Consider the following 23505-nt stretch of genomic DNA (forward strand, 5'->3'; position numbering starts at 1 on the left):
ATAAACTGCCTTCTTCCCTCACGCCTCCATGGAGCCAGCTCACAGTCCAAGCAGTGGCCCCTTCTAATTATGGTGCTATCTATGGGCAGCTAGTCACACTTCCCTGGAGGCGGAGTTGACACTGTTGACCAGTTTCTGCCTCTAAGAACTCTTATGGCCCTTGACTCTCCCCTTTCTGTCCTTCTCTGACCTCCCTGGCTCTTCTTTCTTGGTTGTTTCCTTCCTGGGTTCCTTACTGGCCCATTGCTTCTTGGCTTCTTCTGTCTCCTGAGCTCACCTATGCAACCACTACTTGTTACTCTCCCATGATGTCTTATAAACTAACATCTATACATCTCTACAACTCCTCCCCTTAGCCAGAGTGCCTCATCTCCGAGAACAGCACCAGGCCACTAGAGCTGAGGAGCCAGAGTCCTATCCTTGACCCAGCTCTTAGCCTGGACGCTACTCCTGAATTCCACATCCATGAAGTCTTCCCACTGTCTTCTTCACATTGCTACCACAACCACCAACTTCTATCCTCTAGCCCACTTGCCATCCACACTTAAGATGATCCTATAAACAGAGTTATAATGTTGTCTCCCTGCTGGGGACACCTCAGTGACATTCTGTGATTTCAATGGAAAGTCGGCCTAACATGGCTCACAAGCTCCTTCCTGACAAGGACATTGTGACCACCTCTTTCTACCCTGAGTGTGACTCATGCTTGGAGTGCACTCTGGTCCCTGCCTAGAACGTTCTTTTTGATCCTCTTTATCTATGTAACTCCCACCACCCTTCCTCTAGAGGTACAATTAGGTGTGTATGGACCTAATTGTCATAGCACTGAGTGACTCCTCTGTCATAGCACTTCCCTTCTCATTGATTGCTGCTTGTGCCTTGGCGTTTATACCATCTGTAACCATGAGCAACACTGCACTGAAGCCAAACAAGTCACTTACAGGGCCCAGTTTGATCATGTGTGAATTTGGTACCCTTCCAAAAGTTATTATCCACGCAACACACATTTCTTTTCCTTTTAACTAAATCTTTGAGAAACATCTTTTTCTTCAATGGTTTATTCTAACTCTGAAATACTCAGTTCTATCCACACATATTTTCCTCTAATATATTAATGTACTTTTCTGTCCTTAACCCACATGAACATGCCACTAATTTGGATTCCATTAAATCAAAAATCTGTGACTATTACTTTCAAGTGAGATTATACCAACTTTGAGAAAAATAGACCCAATGACACATGAGTAAAAATTCAGTAGCCCTATCACTGAGAATATTAAATTTTTTTACTAACAAGAAAAGAAAACTCTTGAATTCGGGATTGTGAGTAAAGGACTTACTTTACATGTTACTCTTCTGATTCATTATACATGAAAATGATTTTCAGTTATGGCAATTTTGATTAATATACAAGTGATGAACTGGAGGTTTATATCACCCTATCTTACTCAACTTTTATTTGAGTATATATAAACTTAGAATGGCTTTTGATTTTTCAGTTCAGGAGAACACAGTCCAATCAAACAAAAACTTAAATTGAATATGTATGGTAGCTCTCCTTTATGGTTTCAACTAAGGACTGAATTTTGCTTTAAACATATCACCAAATCTAGTTCTGATGAATGTCAATCAGAGGACAGTTGTGGGGATCTTCCTCCATGTACAGCTGTGGGTCCGTCCTTCCGAAGGTGCACTCTGATTTCCTTCGCTAGAATGGTCCCTTCCAAATGTGAACCTTTTGTTGAAAAATCAGAGTAGCCTCACCATCCCAACCACAATACAGCCTACACTGAACACCCAACTACACAACTGTCTCCTTCTGATCTATGACATCTTTCCACTTCTGGAGCCAGGTAACATGGTGGCAGTAAAGCACAGCTATCTTATAAACATCTTTGGATTGACCCACTTCCTTTTAATTTAGCGAATGGTCTGAATCTGATTTTTCATAAGCTCCAGATTTGTTAGTCAGTTGTACTTTACATGGTTAGCCTAAAGATGCTTTTGACTGCTACCCCCACTCTTAAATGGTATCATACCTATTTCCTAGAAAGCTCTGAATCCTGGGTGCCAATTAAGACAGACTTTCCCCAAGAGAACCCTTTGGTTGCTACCCAAAGCCATTGAATTGATGGGGCATCATTTACTTCAGGAAGTTTACATAATCCATGCTGCTAAATGCTGCCTCCTCACTAATCCCTGCTTCAGATGCCTGCTGCTAATGTGCCCAAGTGATAAATTTCCCTCTACACTGGCTAGTGAAGGCATTTTTGATTGATTTAATAAAGATTCCAATTCCTCCAGGAATTGTGCAAGGCAACACGGGTTTCAAGGAACAACATTTGGAACTGCCTGAAGTCTGTGCACCCAAGGAACTGTGGCCTTGTGATGGAAGCAGCTTTGCTGCCCAGTAGTCACTATCTCTTTGCAGACAAAGAGGTACCTGTGGAGGAGGGGGTCAGTCCTCACCTCTCATCACATTTAATCAGAATCACACTGTCTGTTCCGATTCCTAAGGCTGCAGCTCCCTTCTTGAGAGAAAAGTGACTCTGTAAAGAAAAAAAAAAAGCACATTATGATTAGTTCTTTTTGAAGACAGATCCGCCCTCTCTGCTGAATTTCCTTCTTCTTTGTTTTCCTTACACTTCTCTGATGCCTGGGCTTCTCAGAGGGTAGCCCACTCACTTATGCTGGGCTTATGTTTGTTTTAGTTATTACACATGTGGTTTTTTTACAATTTATTTTTATGTATGTGGATGTTTTGCCTGCATGTATGTCTATGTGCCATGTGGGTGCCCACAAAGGCCAGAAGAGGGCAATGGATCCCTAACGACTAGAGTTACAGACAACAGTGAGCCCCATGTGGGTACTGTGAATTGAATCAAAGTCCTCCAGAAGAGCAGCTAGTCCTCTTAACTTCTCAGCTATCTCTCTAGCCCTCCTATTTATTGTGTTCTAAAATAAATATACTATCTTTACTAATTCTTTAAAAATTTCATATATGCATACAATATATTTTTATGTTTGTCACAACACTCTCCCTGACTTCACCTCCTCCTCCTTCTCCTCCTCTTCCTCCTCTTCTCTTCTTCCTCTTCCTCCTTCTGTATAACCCACTGAGTTCAGTTTGTGCAACCCACATACTCAGGAATGGAGCCATTCATTGGAGCATGGTCAACCTGCCAGAGGACCATCCCCTTAAAGAACGGTTACACTTGCTTCCACGGCAGCCATCATTCTCAGTAGGTGCTCACCTAGGGAGAAGTCTCTGAGTCCCTCCACAGTCTGTTAGAGAATGTAGACTGGCTTTATCTTGTTCAGATTCTCTACAGGCAACTACAGTTTCTGTGAGTTTGTGAATGCAGCTGTCATGTACAGAAGACACTGTTTCTTTCTGGTCTTCCCTGACATCTGGCTCTTATGTTCATTTCACCCCTACCCTCTTCCACGTTAGGCCTCAAGTCTTGTGGGAGGGGTGTGATATAGATGGACCATTTGTGGACGAACACTCCACAGGGTACTTTGACTAGTTCTGGGTTTTTGTGTTAACCACTATTTCCTGAATGAAGAAAGTTCCCTGAAGGGGTCTGAGAGCTACAGTACTCTATGGGTATAGAGACAGGAATTCAGAGAGGAGTATGATGCTGTGTCAAACTTAGGACAATAATGAATAGTAGCAGGTTTACCTCTGGGGCCAATGAGCTCCTCAGCCATAGGTTCTTGGTCAGTTGCCAGGCATGCATTTTCTGCTGTAGAGCATGCTTTAAATCCAACTGGAAACAAGCCATTTACCTCTGTAATGTTCATGCCATTATTGCACCCACGGATTTATCTTGCCAGATTGGTTGTTATCATAGTTAGAAGGGGTCACAGCTGGGTAATCACTCATGGTTTTGAAAATGTTACGGTGAAACACCTAACTGTGTAATTTAAGTGGCATGTTAACCACCTCTGAGAAATAATCATTTCTGCATTCTTAACTATTTTCAGATGTCATACAACAATTACTACCGTCTATTCTTCAGAGCTCTTTTTTTGGGTAATGTGGGGCAATGGACCCCAATGGATAAGAGGTAGCCTGGTCCTCAGTTGAGCTAAGGCTAGAAGCCTCAGAGACACTGAAGGGGCAGTAGGAGCTTTGCCTGCTTCCAGGCACCAGGCCCCTGTCACTAGCTGTAGCTCCCCCCATATATTTGTGGTCATCAGTCACGTAAGGGCAATGCCCCAAGCCCCTCCACATGTAAGACCAAGACAATAGGAAAAGAGATATGACCAGAGGTCAAGTAGACTCTAGACAAAGATCTCCATTTTAATGAGGTACATAAATACCTGGAGAGCTTAGCTAATAAGCTTTCCTTCCCAGACATTCCTCCCTGCAAAAGGTATCTAATCTCAGACACACCCTGAGAAGTGGGGTATGATTTTACAAATCCACTTTCTGCCATGCCTTAAAACCATGGACTGCCTCTTTTCCTCAGGCTCTATCATGGGGAGCCATGGAAAAGGCCTTTGTCTATAGAGTAGCTGCCATCTAGTCTCCTGTAGAAGGCCTCTTTGCACCCCTAGCCACGACCACCACTAAGCCCAAGCCTGCCATCAATTGAAGGACAATCCCTGTGGGACCTCCCTTCTCCCTCTAACTCCCCGGGCTAGATCCAGCCGATGGGGCCCAGATTCCCTTCTCACCTCTTCCAGTGGTGCCTGGGTATTCAAGAGCCTGGGAACTTCATAGCCCCACCTCTTTGCAGGCTTGGGGACCCCTTCCCCCAACTAGCTCCAGCTGTCTCAAGCCTCAGACTGCACTTCCCCAGCCCTGGAGTGGTGTCCCAGGGCTGCCCTATGGCTCACACCCGCCCAGCAAGGGCATAGGGGTATGCATAGTCAAACTTCCTGCATCCCACCTCACCAAGCTTCGGAGCTCTGGGGTGAAGCAGACTTGGGACCCATAACCCTACAGTGTAAAACCAAAATTCTTCAATAAACAGTAACTCCCTACTGTTTCGTTCCTCACCCCTGACAACCACTGCCTGTTCTCTGTCTCTATCAATTAGCCTAAAATAGTTTATGTACTCTTCCTGCCATAGGCAGTCAGACTGCTTCTGTCACTGGCTACTGTGGATAGTTCTGCTAGAAGCACAAGTATACAGATTCTTCTTTAAGAAGCTGTTTTCAATTGTTAAAGGTACATACCTAGAGGCAGAATTACTGGGCCATATGGCTAATATAAAATATAATTTTAACTTCTGACAAACTGCCATACTATATTCTACAGCTACTGTGCTAATTTTACATACCTACCAATAGCGCACAAAGGTTGCCCTTTCTCCACATTCCCACCAATGTTTATGATTTTGCTTTTCTGCTTGTTTTGGAGACAGGATCTTTCTGTGTTGCCCAGAGTATACTTGATTCTCTGGTTTCAAGTAATTCGATTGCCTCAGCATCCTGAAATTGGCTTGTGTTTTTCTGGATCTTCTAGTAGACATGATGGTAACACTTTGTGCTTTTGATGTGTGCTCTCTAATGAGTGACCTAGACTCTCTTCATGTGCTTCTTGGCCCTCTGTACATTTTCTTTTGTGAAATGTCTATTCAAGTACTTCAGTTATTTTTGAATAGGGTTGATTTAGTTATTGTTGTTATTTTTGTTGAGTTCACATGAGTTTCTTCAGGAAATATAAAAACACATTGAGAATTGGATGTGAGGTCCCAGCACAAAGTAACTCTGAACCAATCTCTCTCTCTCTCTCTCTCTCTCTCTCTCTCTGTGTGTGTGTGTGTGTGTGTGTGTGTGTTTGTGTGTTTCCCCTTCATGTCATGTGTGTGTGTATGAGTATGTTAGAGAGAGAGAGACAGAGAGAGACAGAGACAGACAGACAGACAGACAGACACACACACACACACACACACACACACACACACACAGAGAGAGAGAGAGAGAGAGAGAGAGAGAGAGAGAGAGAGAGAGAGAGGCTGAGATTACCAACACTGTGAGCACCTGCTTTTTATGTGAGTTCTAGGGTTCAGAACTCAGTATGTTTTACCCACTGAGCCAGTCCTAGCCCTAAACCAGCTTTTCACAAACACTCAGCAACTGCCTCCAGTAATAATGCACCATGAGACTTTCAAACTTACAATGTACTTTTCAAAGGTTTCCTTCTTTCCTTCCTTCCTTCCTTCCTTCCTTCCTTCCTTCCTTCCTTCCTTCCTTCCTTCCTGTTTTTCTTCTTCTGATTTTTTTTTAATCAGCATACAAACTAATGAGTTTCACTGTGACATTCTCATGGGTATTTTGTTTTCTTTGATCCATCTCTTCTAGTCCTGTCCTCAGTTTTCTTCTGGCTGTTTCCCTTCCTCCTCCAACGATCTTCTGCTTTCACATCACATGTATTGTATTACACCCCCCCAACACCACACACACACACACACACACACACACACACACACATCTTAGGATCTCTTTCTCTTCTTATGCTCCCCTGTATAGTTTCAAGAAACTTTACTAAGTTTTTCACAAATTTAGTGACACTGTATGCATCCAATAGGAAACGAAGTTGACTCTAAGTCCAGCATTCTTCCTCCAGAGTTGAGGAGGTAGAACATATTTGGGACCAGGCAGGTGGGTCATACTGACAGCCCAGTGCCCACTCTTTGTGCTTTTGCTTCCTGTCTGAATTCTGGGTCTTGATGGCTGTAATCACTACAACATTTGAAGAGCTGAGAAAGACTAACGTCAGCCCAGCTGTACAGCATCTGCCCATCAGCCTCTTACTGTTAACTACAGATCATTAAGCTGTCCAGGAGGAGGGCAGCTCCCTCAATTTACATCCCCAAAGGGCTGCTGAGTAGAATTTTAAATTGTGCCTCTAAAGAGGCATGCTCTTCTCTAATGCCCAGTCTCCACTCATCCGAAATTTTAAGTATGCAGTACATGGACTCTTAACATGTATATTTTTAGGGAAACTGTCTAATAAAGCAGAAAAATCACATTTATAACAGCAACAAATAACAACAACCAATAAAGGGAACACACCAAAGGGCTAAGTTCTAAACCCTCACTGTAGCTAGAAGTAACTGGAAAGGGCCATCAGCTTCATTTTACAACTCAGAATGACTAAGTAGATACCTGTCACTAAGCTACCTGGAGTTAGGAGAAAGAGCTCAGTCAGGCCATGGATTTTAAAGATGTATGACACCTGTCCCCTCTCCACCCTTTTGATTGCAAACCAGTGTTCTTTGCATTTGGCAGACTCTAGGAAACCCAGAGTAGAAGTTCAGAGGAAAGCAGTGTTCAGTCCTTTATTGTCAAGAGGGCTCAGAGCAGAGAGACCAGCTGTCCTTGCCGAAAAAGCACAAATACCTCAAATTGTGCCTCTCAGTAAATGTGCTCCGAAGCCTTGATCTGCAAATTGCAGCTAAGTAAGAGATCTGCTGCACCTGCCCATGAAAGGCACAGTCTTGTCTGGTCTTTACTGAGAAAGAACAGGGATCTGTAATTGAGGAGTAATTACAAAGGATAATTGATTGCTGTAAAAATGCCACAGATTTGAGGAAACCCACATGCCTCAATAGAGAGTTTAAAGGTGGGAACAAAGGCTATATAAGGCATGAGAAAAAAAATTTGGCATCAGGCAGTATTTGTATTTTCAGGAAAAGGAACAGAGGCATATAGATGGCTAAGTGGTACCCACAAATAGTAAGGCATCCATGGGGAGGAAGGAAATTGAGGGTCACAAAGACATTAATAAGAAAGAAAGAGCAGAGATTGGTTGAATGGATGCCTTTCTGTGTAGGAGACAGCATAAGACAATCACTTTTAATGTTTGCATCTCAGAATGGAACCACTTGTGTGTGAACCAGAGGAGAATAGCATCCAAAAGACAAGCTCCTTCCTGAGGGTTCTGGGGGGGGGGGATGTTGTCCAGGGGGAACTTAGAGCATGCTTGTCAACAGCACAGTGACAGGTGGTCTTCATGTAGGAGTAGCTATCCCAATATGGGGCTGGAAAGGATACATTATTCTGGGTGGCTTGAGACGGCAAAATTAAGAACAAATTTGGAAGCCTCAAGGATTAAAATGTGTTTCCCAATAATGAAGACGAGTACAATACGCCATTGCTCATCAGCCAGCACACTCTCCTTCTCTCTCCCGTTTTTAGAAAATATAACGGAACTTAGAGAGGTCAGTGCTTATTTAGGACTGAGTCATATTTCTGTTGATGAGTAACAGATATTGAGCCCATTTGATTTTTATTTCAAACTAAACCAAAATTTCAGTTTGATGGAAAGTTTCATTTCTGTATTTTTCATATAGAAATGTTGAAAACTGCTAGCGGAAAGCACTTCAGGACAAAGTTACAGGCAATAGTTTCTGAGCCATAATAGCACAGATAACAGATCTCAAAGGTGACAAACAGGATTTCATGAAATTAGAAGCTTCTGCATAGCAGAAGAAACTGTCGGCAGAATGAACTGACAGCTGATAGGAGGGAAGAAAACCTTTGTCATATCTACTTCAGACAAGAGATTAATATCTAGAGTATATAAAGAACCACAAAAATTAAACACCTCAAACCCCTACTGCCAAGTAGCAAATGGGACAATAACCTGAACAGACATTTAGCAAAGAAAGAAAGACACATAGCAAAGAAGTAGGGTTTTAAATGTTCACAACATCTCTAGCAATTAGAGAAATGCAAAGTCAGACTACTTCAGGATCCTGACTCGCCCTAGTTAGAATGATGACAGTCAAGAAAGCAAAAGACAACAAACACTGACATATCCCTCACAAGGAGATTTGGGGAAAGAGGAGCCATTTAACACTGCTGATAGCAGTGTAAATTAGTGTCCCCACTTTGACAATCAATGTAGAGACTTCTCACAAAACTGAGCAGAGTTGTCACATGCCCCAGCTATACCACTCCTAGGCAAATACTTAAAGGACACTATGGAGACTCATGCACACTCATGTTCAATACAGCTCTTAACGCAATAGCCAGGAAGCAGAATCATCCCAGATGTCTGTCACGTGATGGAGGATAGTGAAAATGTGGTAACATATACAATAGATTAATGTATATAATGTATTGATGTATAATGAAATTTTAAAAAATTACCCGAAAATGGATGGAGCTGGAAAACATTATATTAAGTGAGGTTACCCGGCTCAGAAGGACAAAATTTTCTCTCACATGTGCAGATCCTAGTGTCTGTCAAATACATGTGTGCAAGTGAGAGTGAATAAGGAACCTAGACTGGAAAAGAGGTTTTAAAGGAGGGCATAGCAGAAGTGGAAGGAACTATGTGGGACAAAGAACACCACAGAGGCAGTGGGAGCAGGAAGATGAGAGAAAGACTATGTGCAAGCACACGCACACACACACACACACACACACACACACACACACACACACACACACGGTCAATATTGAGTGTTCAACCAATCTCAACCAATCTCCACCAATCTCCACTTTATGTGGAGACAGGGTCTCTCTCAGAATCTAGAGCTCACTGTCTGGCTAGCTGGCTGTTGTAGCTAATAAGCCCTAAAATTTTTACTCTTTCTACTTTTCCAGCACTGGGGTGATGGATGCACACGGGCATGCCTGGCTTTATTACTGGTTCTGTGGGATTAAACCCAACCCCTCACGTTTCCATAGGGAACACTACTGACTGTGCCATCTCCCCAGCCTGAGCTCCTTCATTCCTAGTAGGGTGATCCAGCAAGCGTCAGCCTTTAGTGATGGGAGAACAAGGATAAGAATGAGCAGCTCTGAGACAAACCAGTTCCCAGAGTCTGGTGTCTCGGCATGCTGACTTCCTGTCCTCCATGTGAATTTAGGTGAGAAGTCCTAAGAGGCACAGTGATTCCTCCAAGCTATGGTTAGTCACACGCAAATATTTAATCATTTCTTAGTGGGTCACAGTCTGTCTTCATCTTGGAGGAAACAAAGATGATTTAGACAGCCTTGAGTACCACCCAGTCATCTCTTCTTCCTCTGGCACCCCTCCTGTTCTCTAGTTTGGTGGTTTGGCTAATCTGGTTATAGTTGAGTTTGTTAAACTTATATTTGCCCATGGCATTTGCTTACTGTCTCATCTCCCAGGACTTCAGTACTTTCCATTCAATTGTCTTTCTGGTAATTATATGTATCCATCCATCATTCCATGTCTCTATATTCATTCCACAGTGAGTCCTTCTATACCTACTCAATAAGACAACCCACTACTGCCATATGAAATTATACCGAATGCTAACTAGCTCACTGTCCGTTTCCTAATGGGACAAAAGAACTGTAAGAGGATAGACTTATGGTTGATAAATGTTTGTTGATAAATGTTTGTGGCCATATGCTCAGAGAATAAATCCAGGGAAATGTCCTCTATTTATTGTTTAGGATATCTAGTCACAAATACTAACGTTGAGGGATGAGTTTGGTGTCTAGCCAAACCACAGAGGACTAAATGGATAGGGTCCATTCTAAAAGCAAATCCAGAGTGTTTTCTGCTTACCCACCACAGAAGGTTTGGGGTAGGGTCCTTCCCAAGCATAAGTGAGACAGCCACCTTCTACCTTCACCATCTGCTTGGTGAAGGGGAAGCAACCCATAGACTTCAAACGAGAAAGAGAAATGACACGTGGTTTGGGACTCCCAACCCTTCAGACTTTCCATCAAATGCCCTGCCTTCTAGCTTTGGGAACTATCAGTTATCTTTGGTCTTGCCACTTATTGACTGATGCATTGCTCAGATCTTTATACAATAGGGATTTCCAACAATTGTATCTGCAAGTCAAATCTAAGAATGAACTAGAATCTGCCTCTTTGACTATGTCTCAAGCTTTAGAGGTCCCATACTTCTGAATGACCCACAGTACCAACAGAATTCCCCTTGCTCTCCTGTATATGCCTCCCACATCCTGAGGTGTAGTCGATCTAGGCAGGGCTGGTGTAGATGTCATCTGTGATGCACTTATGAACCACTTAGCCCTCAGTAGGTTCTTACAAATCATGGTCCTTCTCATTCTCACGTTCTCTTACCCAGTATGATGACAGCCTCAGGTCTCTCTAGTTGCCTCAAGGGGAATTTTGAAATCTTCAATTAAGATTAATGGCATGTATATGTATGTGTATGTATATACATACATATGTGTGTGTGCATGTGCACAAGTGCAGGTGTGGGTGGGTGCATGTGCGTGTGTATGAGAGAGAGAGAGAGAGAGAGAGAGAGAGAGAGAGAGAGAGAGAGAGAGAGATGGAGTTGTAAGGAAGCCTAAAAATGACTTAGCAATAGAGAATTTATACTCTTTCAGCCCTGTGAATTAATTCTTGCTAAACTTTTATTTATTTACTCTGGATGGCCTTTGCTTACTGTGTCATCTCACAAGACTTCAGTAGTTCCCTTACCTCTGTTATTGAAGATTACAATACCTCTGCTATTGGAGGTGAGGTCTGTCTGTTTTAAAGAATGAACATTCCCTGACATGTTCTCATCTCACCACTCTCATCCATCTCACCTGGGTGAGTTCAGCTCTTCCTCCACAAGGGATGCCAAGTGCATATCTGGTTATAGCAGCCATACTGGCTGTCATTTCTGGAGTACCACTAAAGGTCACATAGTTGGGCTGTACCTTTCCCATGTATTTATTAGCTTCCTTTATCTTTCTGACAACTATGCAGGTAGTTGTTCCTTTTACAGAGGAATAGGAAACGAAGTAACTCACCCGAATTAATGCCTATGAGGAGGCCAAGCACATCTCATCACCATTTTGAGTTAATTCTAGAACTTGTGGACTTTATACTAACCTGAAGACAAATATGCCTATCCAGACACTTCTACCAGACATGGGATGTAACCTCATGGATTTTAATACAGATGGCTTCCCTAATGCTTCCCACAACAACACATGCTCCCTAAGTTCAGACATTGGTTTATTGCTACTATCTCCCTCAAGTAACCAACACAGGAGGAAGGGACAGGAGGGAAGGGGAAGGGGAGAGACGAGAAGAAAAGAGAAGAAAGAAAGGGAGGAAAGGATAAAGAAGTGTGAGCAAGGGTAAGGAAGAAGATATAAAGAATCTCATAGCTCAAGGATTATGCCACAGTGCCTTAGTCCCTTATTAGTCACAGCTATAAGAAATACCTCCAGGAGAGGTAGTATGTGGTTATAGTCGTTCACACCTAGGTAAGGCTGTTAAGTTCTTTGCCAGGGGTAAGTGTGAAGAGAAAGTAACATGAGAATGGAAAAAGAAAGGGGTCAAAGCAGAGGCAGATCAGCCTGCTCAAGTTGACCGGCTTTGGCTCGTATTATCTTCTGTCAGGCTGAGTCTGTGCCCGACACATGCCATTGAATTTCATGAGTGTGGCCCTTTTCCATGCTGAGTGGAACTTTAAAAAAAAATTTTTTTTTTGTATTTTTGTGGTTGTTTCTTAAGGAGAAGCACTTTGGAAAAAGACTCCCTCCAGGATGTCTCATCTAAAAATGGTAAACTGTTTTCTAACGTATATGGGAACATTATGTGATGTCACCCTGGTCTGGTAGCCCTGGGTTCTATAAGAAATCAAGCAGAGCGGTCCCCTTCCTACTTCTCAAGAGAAGCTGAGGGGATGTCTGAGGATTCAGTCCAGAAGACATGGATACCTGCAGGAGTTGATCTGTGAAAAGCAGAGTGAATTTGTCCCGGTGATTTGGCTAAAAGAACCTTCTCTCTTATGATTGTAAAGGATGATTTTTTTCCTCAATGACATTGTGCTATTTCATGGAGGCTATTTCTGGAAAAGCGTGTGTCACATGAAGGTAAAGAGAGATGTACAACCCTTTCCAAGGTGTGGGGTTTTGAAGGTTCAGAGTGACAGGTGAGATTTGAGCTAGGATTTTAGATCTCTCTATATCAGCTTTTATCTAGAACTCATTAGATTACTTCTTGTTATGCCCTTCTTTCAAGGGAGCCTTGGGGGAGGTGATGATTCAGCAGAGGGTGAATGTGAAATGAACGGGCTGTATGGCCCTTCCAATGTCGTGATCTTGTGATGCTGTATACTGCAGGGAAGTCATCCTGGAGCCCTTTGCTTGCAGCTCAGTGACTCACTCACTTCTAATACTGTTTGTTTAATTTAGTCCTATCCAAGTTCTGTGAGAAAGCAGTTCATTTGAACATAGAGAAAAATGTAATAGCTTGTCCCACTTATCAGCTAGATGAAGTTCTAGTCTGTACTGGTTTCTAGACGAAGCTTCCATTTGCACTGGTCTCAGCAAAAGAGGAAGGAATACATGGTGGGAAGATGTCATGTAGGAAACAAAGGAAGACATTCCACACCCTCCCCCCCCCCCCCCCCACACCATGTGTGAAGCTTCCAGTTGGATATGATGGGCTATAGAATTGCTAAACATTATTTTCATCTCCATGTTTGAGCTCCATAGTTTTATATCAGCTTGACACAAGCTGGAGTCACTGGAGAGGAGGGAGCCTCAGTTGAGAAAAGGCCTCCATAAGATTGGGCTGTTCGCAAGCCTGTAGAGTATTTTCTTAATTAGTGATTGATTGGGAAGGGCTCAGTTCATTGATGGTGTCACCCTGGGCTAGTAGTCCTGGGCTCTATAAGAAATCAGGCAGAGCAAGCCATAAGGAGCAAGCCAGTAAACAGCACTCTCCCCCATGGCCTCTGCATCATCTCTTGCTTCCAGGTTCCTGTCCTGTGTGAGTCCCTGTTCTGACTTTCTTCAGTGATGAATAGTGATAGTGTAAACCAAATGAAACCCTTTCCTCTCCAACTTGCTTTTGGTCATGGTATTTAATCACAGCAGTAGTCACCCTAACCAGGAAAATGGCTCTAACTAAACATGCCACATGACAAATTCGGCACCCAGAATAAAATAATAATAACTTGCATGACCCGATTTGGTACATTATGAAATTATTAGCCTTATAATAATCAGACAAGGGGGGTAAAAAGAAAAAAAATAATAATCAGACAAGGAAAATATCACCTAAGACAAGACACGACAAGTAAATGTGGAGCTCCCAGCTACAGAATGGCATTCAGTCTTCGAACCCAGTAGTTGAAAGAGCAGTACTGGATGGTTGAGGAACAGGGGCTATAGATCTGGCTCTGCCACATTGGCTGTGTGATCCAGGACAAAGCACTGCTCACTTCTGGAGCAGTTCTTCCTCTATTGTTCTTCCTCTATTAAGCAAGCATGTTGTTTTACAGAGTTATCTGCACACACACACACATGTAGAGCTTCCTGTGCCTCTGGCAGTAGGCAAGTGTTTTCGGGGGCTCTCATCTGAGTCCTGTAAATACTGGGCTAGGAAAACATCTCAAAGAGCAAGAAAGACACTGCAGCTACCCGCCTTCCCCTCCCTTTCCTGTTCCAGCACAGCAGCTCCTTTTCCTTCCTTGTTGGAAAAAAACCCACTGCAAGGACTGGCCATGCACAGACTAGAGAAAAAGGCGACTTAGGAAAGACTTGATAATTTTCTGTCTTCAGACTTTTTGGAGCTATTTCAGGAGCAGGAGCAAACAAAATGATTGTAAAGTTTGACAGTACATAGGGAATTTGTTCCCTTGCCCAGAAGCCAAGAAGAGCTACAGGGAATGATGAATCGGACCCAAGGGAACTAGAGATGAGAAGCAAGTGAGTTCTCTATCTGTAGGTTCCAGAGCAGGACTCACTTGTAAATACCTGAGCATAACTAAAATGCTCTGGGTGAATGGTATAGGTAGAAGCTAGAGCACTTTTTCCTAAATGTCCCTCTAGCCTGGCTTAGGAGACAAAGTGGCTTATTCCAGGCACAGGGAGGGAGTAACAATCTAATATCAACTTCTAATTAAGAAAAAGCTCACGGCAGAATGTTGGTCATGGAAAGTACAAAACACTGTTTAAAACACTCATATTACTCACTGAACATGAACAAGCCGAGCTGGTGTCTATATAGAAACTTTACCCCTATGTTCCAGTATCTTTGGTGTGAAAGATACTACCAAAAGAGAAAAGTAAAAACCAACTTATCCATAAACATGTTCATCTACAATGGTTTCCTGACTATAAGCTATGCTAGGGCATTGGTGGCACAGAGCTTGTGGGAGTAACCAACCAACGTTTGATTTGACTTCCAGCCCATTCCACAAGATGGAACTTATACTCACCACTGCTTGGGCCACCAAGGATCTGAGACTAGATAGCCCAGAGACCTAGTGTAAAACCAAATACTACTGATCTAAAAAGATGTAGCAACAAAAATGGCTCCTAATACCATGCTGCTACTCATGGCTCAGTGCCTTGGCCAGTCATCAGTGCAGAAGCATCCTCCTGCAGCAGATGGGGACAAACACAGAGACTCACAGTCAGACACTATGCAGAGAGTCAGAGACCTTGGAATACTCAGCTCTAAATAGAATGTCTCCATCAAATCCCTGTCTGCAAGGCTCAGGGAATTCTGTGGAGGATGAGGTGGAAGGAATAGAAATAAGAGCTAGAGGGGATGGAAGACGTCAAGAAAATAAGGCCCCTAAATCAACATGAGCAAAGGTCATATGAACTCAGAGGGACTGAGACAGCATGCACAGGGCCGGCATGGCTCTGCACCAGTTCTTCTGTATATATTCGCCCCTGCCATAAGGTTAGGAAAATCAAATAGGTTTATTCCCATTAGTTATTAAAGTAATTTTGGATGGTCAAAGAATGAGCAAATATATCATTTAAAAAACTCCATGTGTCAAAATGCAAAGTCCAGAACCAGTTGGTATTCTAGGTAAGGTTCATAATCAGATGATCGTTTTTATTATGTGAATTGAGAATTAAACAAATGAGTTGCCTTTCTTCCTCTTAGAAATGAAGGAATGGACTTCACTTATAGTACACAGAAGTAGTGTCAGAGCATACATATGGTCTGAGCTTTCTGAAACAGGCTAAGTCACTTTTATCAAGTATGAGGCTCAAAAGCTTATTCTAAAGGCAGAGAGCGTAGGGCGGCTTGCTGCTAGGGCAGCTTTAGAGAGCCAAAGAAAAGGATGTCTAGCATAAAACCATTTTGAGGCTGTAGTATTGGGCATTTTGAAGCTGAGCATGCAGAACTATTTAACTATTTAGGGATCTGAATCCACATCATAGAAATGGGGACAGGAAAGATTGTGTTTGTTTTACCCATATAGAACCTACAATTAAGTAAAAGTCATCCCCTGCTATGGGTCAAATCAAGAGGCCTGTGTCGGCAACACTTAGTCTTACAGTGTTGGATAGTCTGCTGCAGTGTGGATTCTTTGTTGCTGTGCACTGCTATGTGAGAGTGAGAGGGAGCTGTTTGTTATGTGAACCAACTGGAACATTGTTTTCATGCCTACCTGGTAGCAGAGGGGGTAGTGTGCACTCTTTGAAAGGCACAGGAGGAGTATTACATTCTATACCATGGTATCCAACAAGGAAGACCAGACTTCTTAGCCTCTGTCTAGCTATCACCCCAGTGGTAGGCAGGAACCAGTGTATGGCAGAGATCTGGCTCAAATATCAGTTAGAAAAGACCCCTGTGTCATTTCTTTATGGTTCTCACGATACCTAATCTTCTTTGGTGGTTTGACTAGATTTAGAATGAGGAGCCAGGCATTTCTAGGTGTGTTCATGAGAGTGTTTCCAGAGATGATCAACTGAGGGGAGTAAGACCATCCCGTAGTGGGGAACACTAACCCATGGACTGGAGGTGGGGACAAAGCAAAAGCAGAGAGGTGAAAGCTTGTCAATCTCAGCTTCCAGGCTCACCATGATGTGACTGCTCTGTCCCACTTTCCCTCTCACCACAATGGACTGAACTGTCTGAAACCAGGCGGGAAATTAAATCTTTCCCTAGACTGCTTTGTGCTAAAACAACTGATACAGCACTAAGTCAAGTCAGGCAGCTTTGAGTTAAATGGCTAAAAGGCACCACAAGGGTTGAATCTATCTAATCAGGAAAACTCCAGCTTTAACCAGAAAGAGTACATCAACAGGGCCTTGTGCAGTTTGGGTTATATACAGCGCCGCATCAGTGATTTGGAAGACTTGAACGTCACGCTGCCTTTTATCTTACTCCTCGTCCCTCATCACATAGCATTAAAGACACACGGGAGCTGGAATTAAATCTATTCAGCTTTGGGGTTGGAGAGACAGCTCAGTGGTTAGAGAGCCAGGTACTGCTCTTGCAGAGAACTAGAGTTCAGTTTCCATCCATGTCAGGTGGCTCACAAATGCCTGTAACCCCAGTTCCAGGGAGGTCTCTGGCATGGTACCAGCATACATGTGTATATACCCATAGATATAATTACATATACACATAATTAAAAACAATTCGTTCAAATAAAAGGTATAAATTCTGCTCTATCTTTGAGGTTTCACTGCATTTCAGAGATAAGGATATCCCAATGGTCAGCTCAGCTCAACTCAACTTTCCCCTCTTTCTCTCAAGATGTGTCTCTTGGAAAGAGCACATCCAGGGAAAAGACATTTCCGGGCGTTATTCACTTAACAGGACCCATCGATACAATCTTATGCTGAAAAGAACATAAACACATACATGCTCCGATGTGAACGCGATGAGCCTGGGCACAGCCGCCATCCCCTTCTCCTTGACTTCTGGAAACATCTTGTAGCGGGCAATGAGCATGGCGTACATGTTGGAGATGGCGCCACCTAGAGGACACAGAAACAGCTACTGTTTCCCAGTCTATCAACACTTCTCATGCAAGCAGCATTCTGTTTCCATTGACTTAGAATAGTTTCTTAAACTGCGGGTCACAGCCCAATATGGGATCATGTAACTGAATTTGGTGGGGAGAAGAGTCTGAAAAGTTGAGAACAATAAAACGTTTCTGAATACACCAGAACCAAAAATTAGTTCAAAATCAACCATATAATGAGTCTGGGATGTTTCTGAAAGTGTTCAACAGTTCATGTCACATCACAGGATGTCACTGTAGCCTTGGTTCTAAACACACATTATGGTCACTTTGCCCTCTGCATCATGGCATACAATACCAATGCTGCCTAAAGTGTCAGTTACAAGATTATTGTATGTTATGAGTAGTAATACTTTTTACTGTACATACAAAATTTTCTGCTGTTATAGAAACTTAATGGCTTAATTATAGAAAACAAACGTTTAATATTTCTCCATTATTTGACTTAGCTGGTGCATACTGATGTATCTGGTTGGTATTTGGTTAGAATGTTTGATTTTAAAGTTGCTGTTTGAGTTGTTGAGATGAGTTCATAAATAAATGATGAATAAATATTGGTTTGGGTCTCAGATAAAATGTTCAATGACTCCTAAAATGTCCCTAAGTATACTTCTTCCATTTGATATTGAATATGGATGCAATGTGGCATTATAATGCACTGACTATTACAGACAATAAGGAGTAACTAAAAATTGTGACACCTTTACGTAGTGCAGTATCAAGTAACCACCTAAGGCCTCATTATTTTTGTAAAGTAAACATATTTATCTCATTATTTTGCAAATTTGTTTTGTCTTTAATAATTTCAAAGGTGTCATACATAAAAAAGAATTTAAAATAAGGTTTACAACTTACTATCAGTGTATGCTTTACATGTATGATTATTTTATATGTCTAGGAATCCAGGTAGACTACACAGTTCCCAGATAAAAAAAGGGGTCATGAATGGGAAAATGGAAGAAGCACTGACCCAACTTCTAGGGAAAACTGTACAGCTTCTATAAAGTCTATTCTCAGATTCAAAGATACAGCTAAGAGGGTTCAGGAAAGCACATTGGGCCCCAACTACAGTAAGACAAACACTTTAAATGCTGGGTATGGTGGTGCATACACTCAAGGCCAGTATCTGGTCTACATGGTGAGTATCAGAACAGCCAGGACTACAAAGTGACCCTGGAAAGACAGAGAAGGAGGGGGGGTGAGGGTAGAGGAGAGGGGGAGGGGGACAGAGAGTAAAAGGGAGAGAGGGGGAGGGGGAGAGAGACTTCAAGGGGAATTTTCATTTATTTCACTCTTGTTAGGAGCGGTTTTTGAAAGTTTTATCATATAGCACAGGCTGGCTTTGAACTCATGATTCTTCTGTCTCAGCCTTCCAAATGCTGGGATTGGTGTATGTACCACTATGCTCACCTTGAAGATACTTTTGAAAAGAGATTTTTTTCTTTCTTTTTTCTCTAGTTTATAAGTATAGCCAGTCATCGTTAGGCATGTAAAACCCTCCATTCTATGGTGGTGGCAAATAGCTATTTCTTTTCATTGCCAGCAATGCCTTGTTCTTGAATTGAGACAAATAAGCTGCCTTTCACTCTGCAGTCTGCTAATGGTTCCTATAGAATGGTGGAAAACATCCACATTCATCTCCTCAGCCTCTGTTGAGTCCTCTCAAAAGGTCTTTCCTCTCAGAGATATCCCTGAGATATACAATTATATTCATTAATGAAATGCTGCTGCTGATTTCAGCTCCATGTAGAATTATATTTCTTGTATTTCCCCAAGACTGTCAAGATTTCACATGATCAAGTTTTACTCTTCTCTGTAAGGAGGGTCTCACTTCACAAGCAGTGAGACTTTCTGCAGGACTGTTCAGAACCTTAGGAATTTTGCTCTCCAGGAAATATGAAGGCACTGAATAGGCTGTCTTAGGGGACCTGGAACCAGAAGGCCGAGGGAACTGAAAGTATTTTCTGTCTGCCCCACTCCAAGAATGAAACTCTTAGGACTATTTCATGGATGGTTTGATCAGCCTTTTCTTCTAGTTGAGGATCAGGCAGACTCTGCCAAGTTGAAGAGCCTATGCAGGGCTATGGCTTTTGCCTTATGAGCCCTGGGCTCTGACACAGGCAGGGCACTTGGTACAGAGCCATCAACCAGCCCTTGGCATCTGTACAATCAGAATGCAGGCAGTTGCTACCTTGTTAGGCCCTAGAGACCTAGGACAGGTCAAGTATGTTCTGATCAGATGCCCAGGTAAGAGACAGACTGTGTGATGCTGGACTCAAGGGAAAGCTTTTGAGCAAGTTTCAGTCTAGCTTATGACTTCTCAGTCTTAACCCTCACTGACATTCGGAACTACAGAATTCCTTAAAGAGGATTGTCTTAAGTGGTGTTGGGTAGCTACCCTCACTCATGAATTCCAGCTGCAAACAGTGTTTTCTTTCAAACCAGGACAACCCCAAATATCCACAGATAATGCCAGTTGTTCTTTTGGGAGGGCAATACTGGCTCCCTAGTTGAGAACTTCTGCTCTTGCTACATTTCTCAGTCTGGTGGGGGTGGGGTTGGGGTGAGGAATGGGGGGCTAGAAAAGAAAGGGAAATATAAACAAAGAAAGCCCTCTTCATATGTAATTATTCAAGAAGCTTTCAACCCTGGTCTCTTGCTCCTCAGTTTGCATCTTACTCATGCTCCAGCTAAATGCTTTGCAGCTTTGAAGATGCTGAAGGGATTTGTGCAGAGGATGATAAAGGAATTTGTGCAAAACCACATGAAGAGGAGAAGAGATACAACCTACAGCCTCTAATGACTATGTTAGGAAACTATCTGAGATTAAGCCAGGCCTTTTCTCCCCCAGTCCTTCTCCTTTGTGACCTGATTCTCGAGTGTAGGTAACTTGCATATACAGAATTCTTCCAGGAGTCATGAGGCAAGTTCAAGAAGCACCAAGTTCCTGGCTGTTCATGGTAGGGATGAATAGAACTGAACAACAGTCACAACAAGTTAAGCATTTTGTCCAAGTCAAAGACACAACTTATAAGATTTATTGCCAGGACCAGAAGAAACCAGGATGTGCCTGTGGTGCTACTTTCTCTACTCCTGTCCCTTGAATCATTGGACTCTCTAGCCCAGGAGCAAGGCTAGCTGTTACCTAGTAAAACTTCTACTAGCAAATAAGGATGCTGTACACCATCACTCTTCTTGTAGGAAATTAAGCAGAAACAGAGCTGCATTGCTTTCTGTTGCTGTCCTCTCTGACTTTGGAATATTTATAATACAATATAACACTACACCTATGGCGTTTACACCACGGTTAGAATATATGAGTCTTCAGGCTCAAAGGAAGAAGCACCAGAGCTTCCACCTACTGATTTGCCACCATTCACTGTGTCAGGCAGAACCTAGCAGAACCAACAACGAGGATTTCTTGGGGTGTATCTTTTCTGGGTCATGTAGGTTCCAAAACAGGCTAGATAATTAAGCATGCCCCCTACTTAGACTAGCAAAAATTTCATAGTCAACAGATTCCTACTTGTGTGAGTTATGAAAAGTGAACCATGTTGCTCTTGGTACATGTCAGGGACAATTCAATCCTACCATCAACCCTATAAGAGAATGAATAAGGTAGAAATGATGTTGACCCAGTAACACTTGTAACTCTACCTAGTTCTTCATGAAAATATTTTCTAAGCATCAATCTCGGACAGTAAACACAAATGCTCAAACTTAGCAGGAAAGGAGAGTAGGTACTAAATTGCCTAGAAAATGAAAGAATCCATCATGACTAGTGTTCAATGACGTTTTTTTAAGGCTAATTTTCTGTTCCATTTAACACTTTCCTTTTAGCATCAGAAAAAAACATGCTGTGTACTTAAATACATAAAACAACAAAGGTGAGATGGTTGGTCAGACATACTCAAGTCTTGTCCTGGAGAACACTGCTGCTTGGTCATTGTTTCATCTTCAAGCCCTGTCACCTCTCACTGCCTTTGCAGACTTGCTTCAGAGGGATCTGAATCCAGCCTGGTTGTGCCTGGCTGTGCCTGGCTGTGCCTGGCTGTGTCTGGCTGTGCCTGGCTGTGCCTGGCTGTGCCGGCCAGCTGCAGGTGTAACTCTGGCCTCTCCTTTCCCACCCACCCATCACAGCTTACTGAAGACTGGTGTCCTCTCACTGATTAGGGACTTCTCTGACACTAGGCTTCTTTTACATGGGTCAGTGACTTTTCCCATTGCCTTCCCAACTCCTTTTTCATCCAGGAATCAAGTCAAGGTCACAGCATTTTGTTTCAGGTTGATTCTCTGGGCTGGGAGAAGTGTAAATAAAGGAGCTTAGCATGCAGTGGCTGGTAATCAAAGGCAAAATGGAAAAGATCATCTTACATGATAAAGAGGAGAGAAAATGCCTCAAAGAAATCGGCATTCTCTTCTATCTCTAAGGAGCCACCTCTCCAGGCACTCATTGCTCTTCTTGAAATTAGTCTAAATCCACCTCCCTGCTCATTATTCCAGAGACTAGAGAAAAGAAGGAATGGCCTCTTCCTGAGGAACTATAGCTCAGTACACACCGTCACACACCGAGTGTGGTGTTAAATGATGTTCTTTCACTCATTCCAAGAAATGCAGCAAGGGTGAATTTCCTTCTTAACAATTATTATTCTTTTGACCAGCATTATCCATGCATTTTATACGTAAGGTCATGGTAGAAGTATGGGGTGATATCACGTCTGACTATACTCTGCACAGATAATTGGCATTTAAGCATGGGATTAGTAAACTCCAAGGTGGGTTCAGTGGACTAAGCCACACTCATTATTTTCATAAACACAGCTTAAATGACCTAATCATAAACACAGAATAAATGTTTATAACATGGCATGCCAGAACAAGACAGAGAAAAAATGAAATATATATATATACCAGGAGAGAAGATTCCGTCACCAGAGCCCCCTGGCCAGCCAATGAGCTCCCTCATCTTCTTTAGGGTAACATATTCTAGTAGCACAAACACAGGGGCAATCTCATAGGTGAACCTGGAATGCATAAATGACCATGGGTTATGTGTGTAGCTCAGATAAAGTATCTACTATTGTAATATTACTGAATTTCTCCTTTGTAAAAACTTATACATTCATTGATGTAAAGATTATAATATCAAATATAAAATTATTTATAAAAGGTTTTCTGAAATATTGCTAATTTTTCTGTTGCCTTAAAGGCAAGATCTTCAAATATTGGTTTAATGTACAGGGCTAGTTTATCATATTGAATGCAGAATATTGCATAGTAGGACTACCTAAAAGGCAACATCGCGCTTTATTTCTCTTTCATGTAACGTGTTATTTTAAATCAAAATGTTTAAAAGTCTCTTTTTTTTGCTTTAAATATTTGCATAGTTTGATAAAATAAAAAAAACACACTAAGGTTATTTAATTAAGCCAGAGTGAGAGGAACACATGATGCAAAGGGATTTACACAAAAGAGGTTTTGTGTAATCAGTTACTTACATGTTAGTGTTTGCTGTTGATGTCAACCAGTCTGCTGCTAATCCAACCATATCCAATCCAGTAGACAGCTGATTAAAATATCGGGGATGCCCTGAATGAAACGGAATTAGGATTGCAACCAGTGAAAATAATTGTCTCCTAAACACGTGCTTTTTATAACTAAAGGATCTTGACAGACACTTCAGTTACAAGAGATGCATATTCAGAAATCAAATATGCAAATGTACCTTGAGCACAAGACACACGATCACATACACTTATGTGCACACACACGCAAGCAGCCCTTTCTCTAGCCAAGGG

The 23505-nt window shown here is 42.3% G+C and overlaps 1 protein-coding gene across 1 annotated transcript in view; it reads right to left on the reverse strand.

Annotated features, from left to right (window-relative positions):
- Positions 1–23505, reverse strand: part of Gad2 (glutamate decarboxylase 2) — a 62418-nt gene that overhangs the window by 32495 nt on the left and 6418 nt on the right. Inside the window, exons 5-8 of the mRNA XM_028764900.1 lie at positions 23206–23296; positions 22619–22731; positions 17545–17660; positions 2470–2549 (exon numbers count right to left, since the gene is read on the reverse strand). Of these exons, the coding sequence (XP_028620733.1) occupies positions 2470–2549; positions 17545–17660; positions 22619–22731; positions 23206–23296 (400 nt within the window). The remainder of the gene's footprint in view (positions 1–2469; positions 2550–17544; positions 17661–22618; positions 22732–23205; positions 23297–23505) is intronic.

Source organism: Grammomys surdaster, unplaced genomic scaffold (assembly GCF_004785775.1).
Source record: "Grammomys surdaster isolate TR1022 unplaced genomic scaffold, NIH_TR_1.0 146, whole genome shotgun sequence".
Lineage (NCBI taxonomy): Eukaryota > Metazoa > Chordata > Mammalia > Rodentia > Muridae > Grammomys > Grammomys surdaster.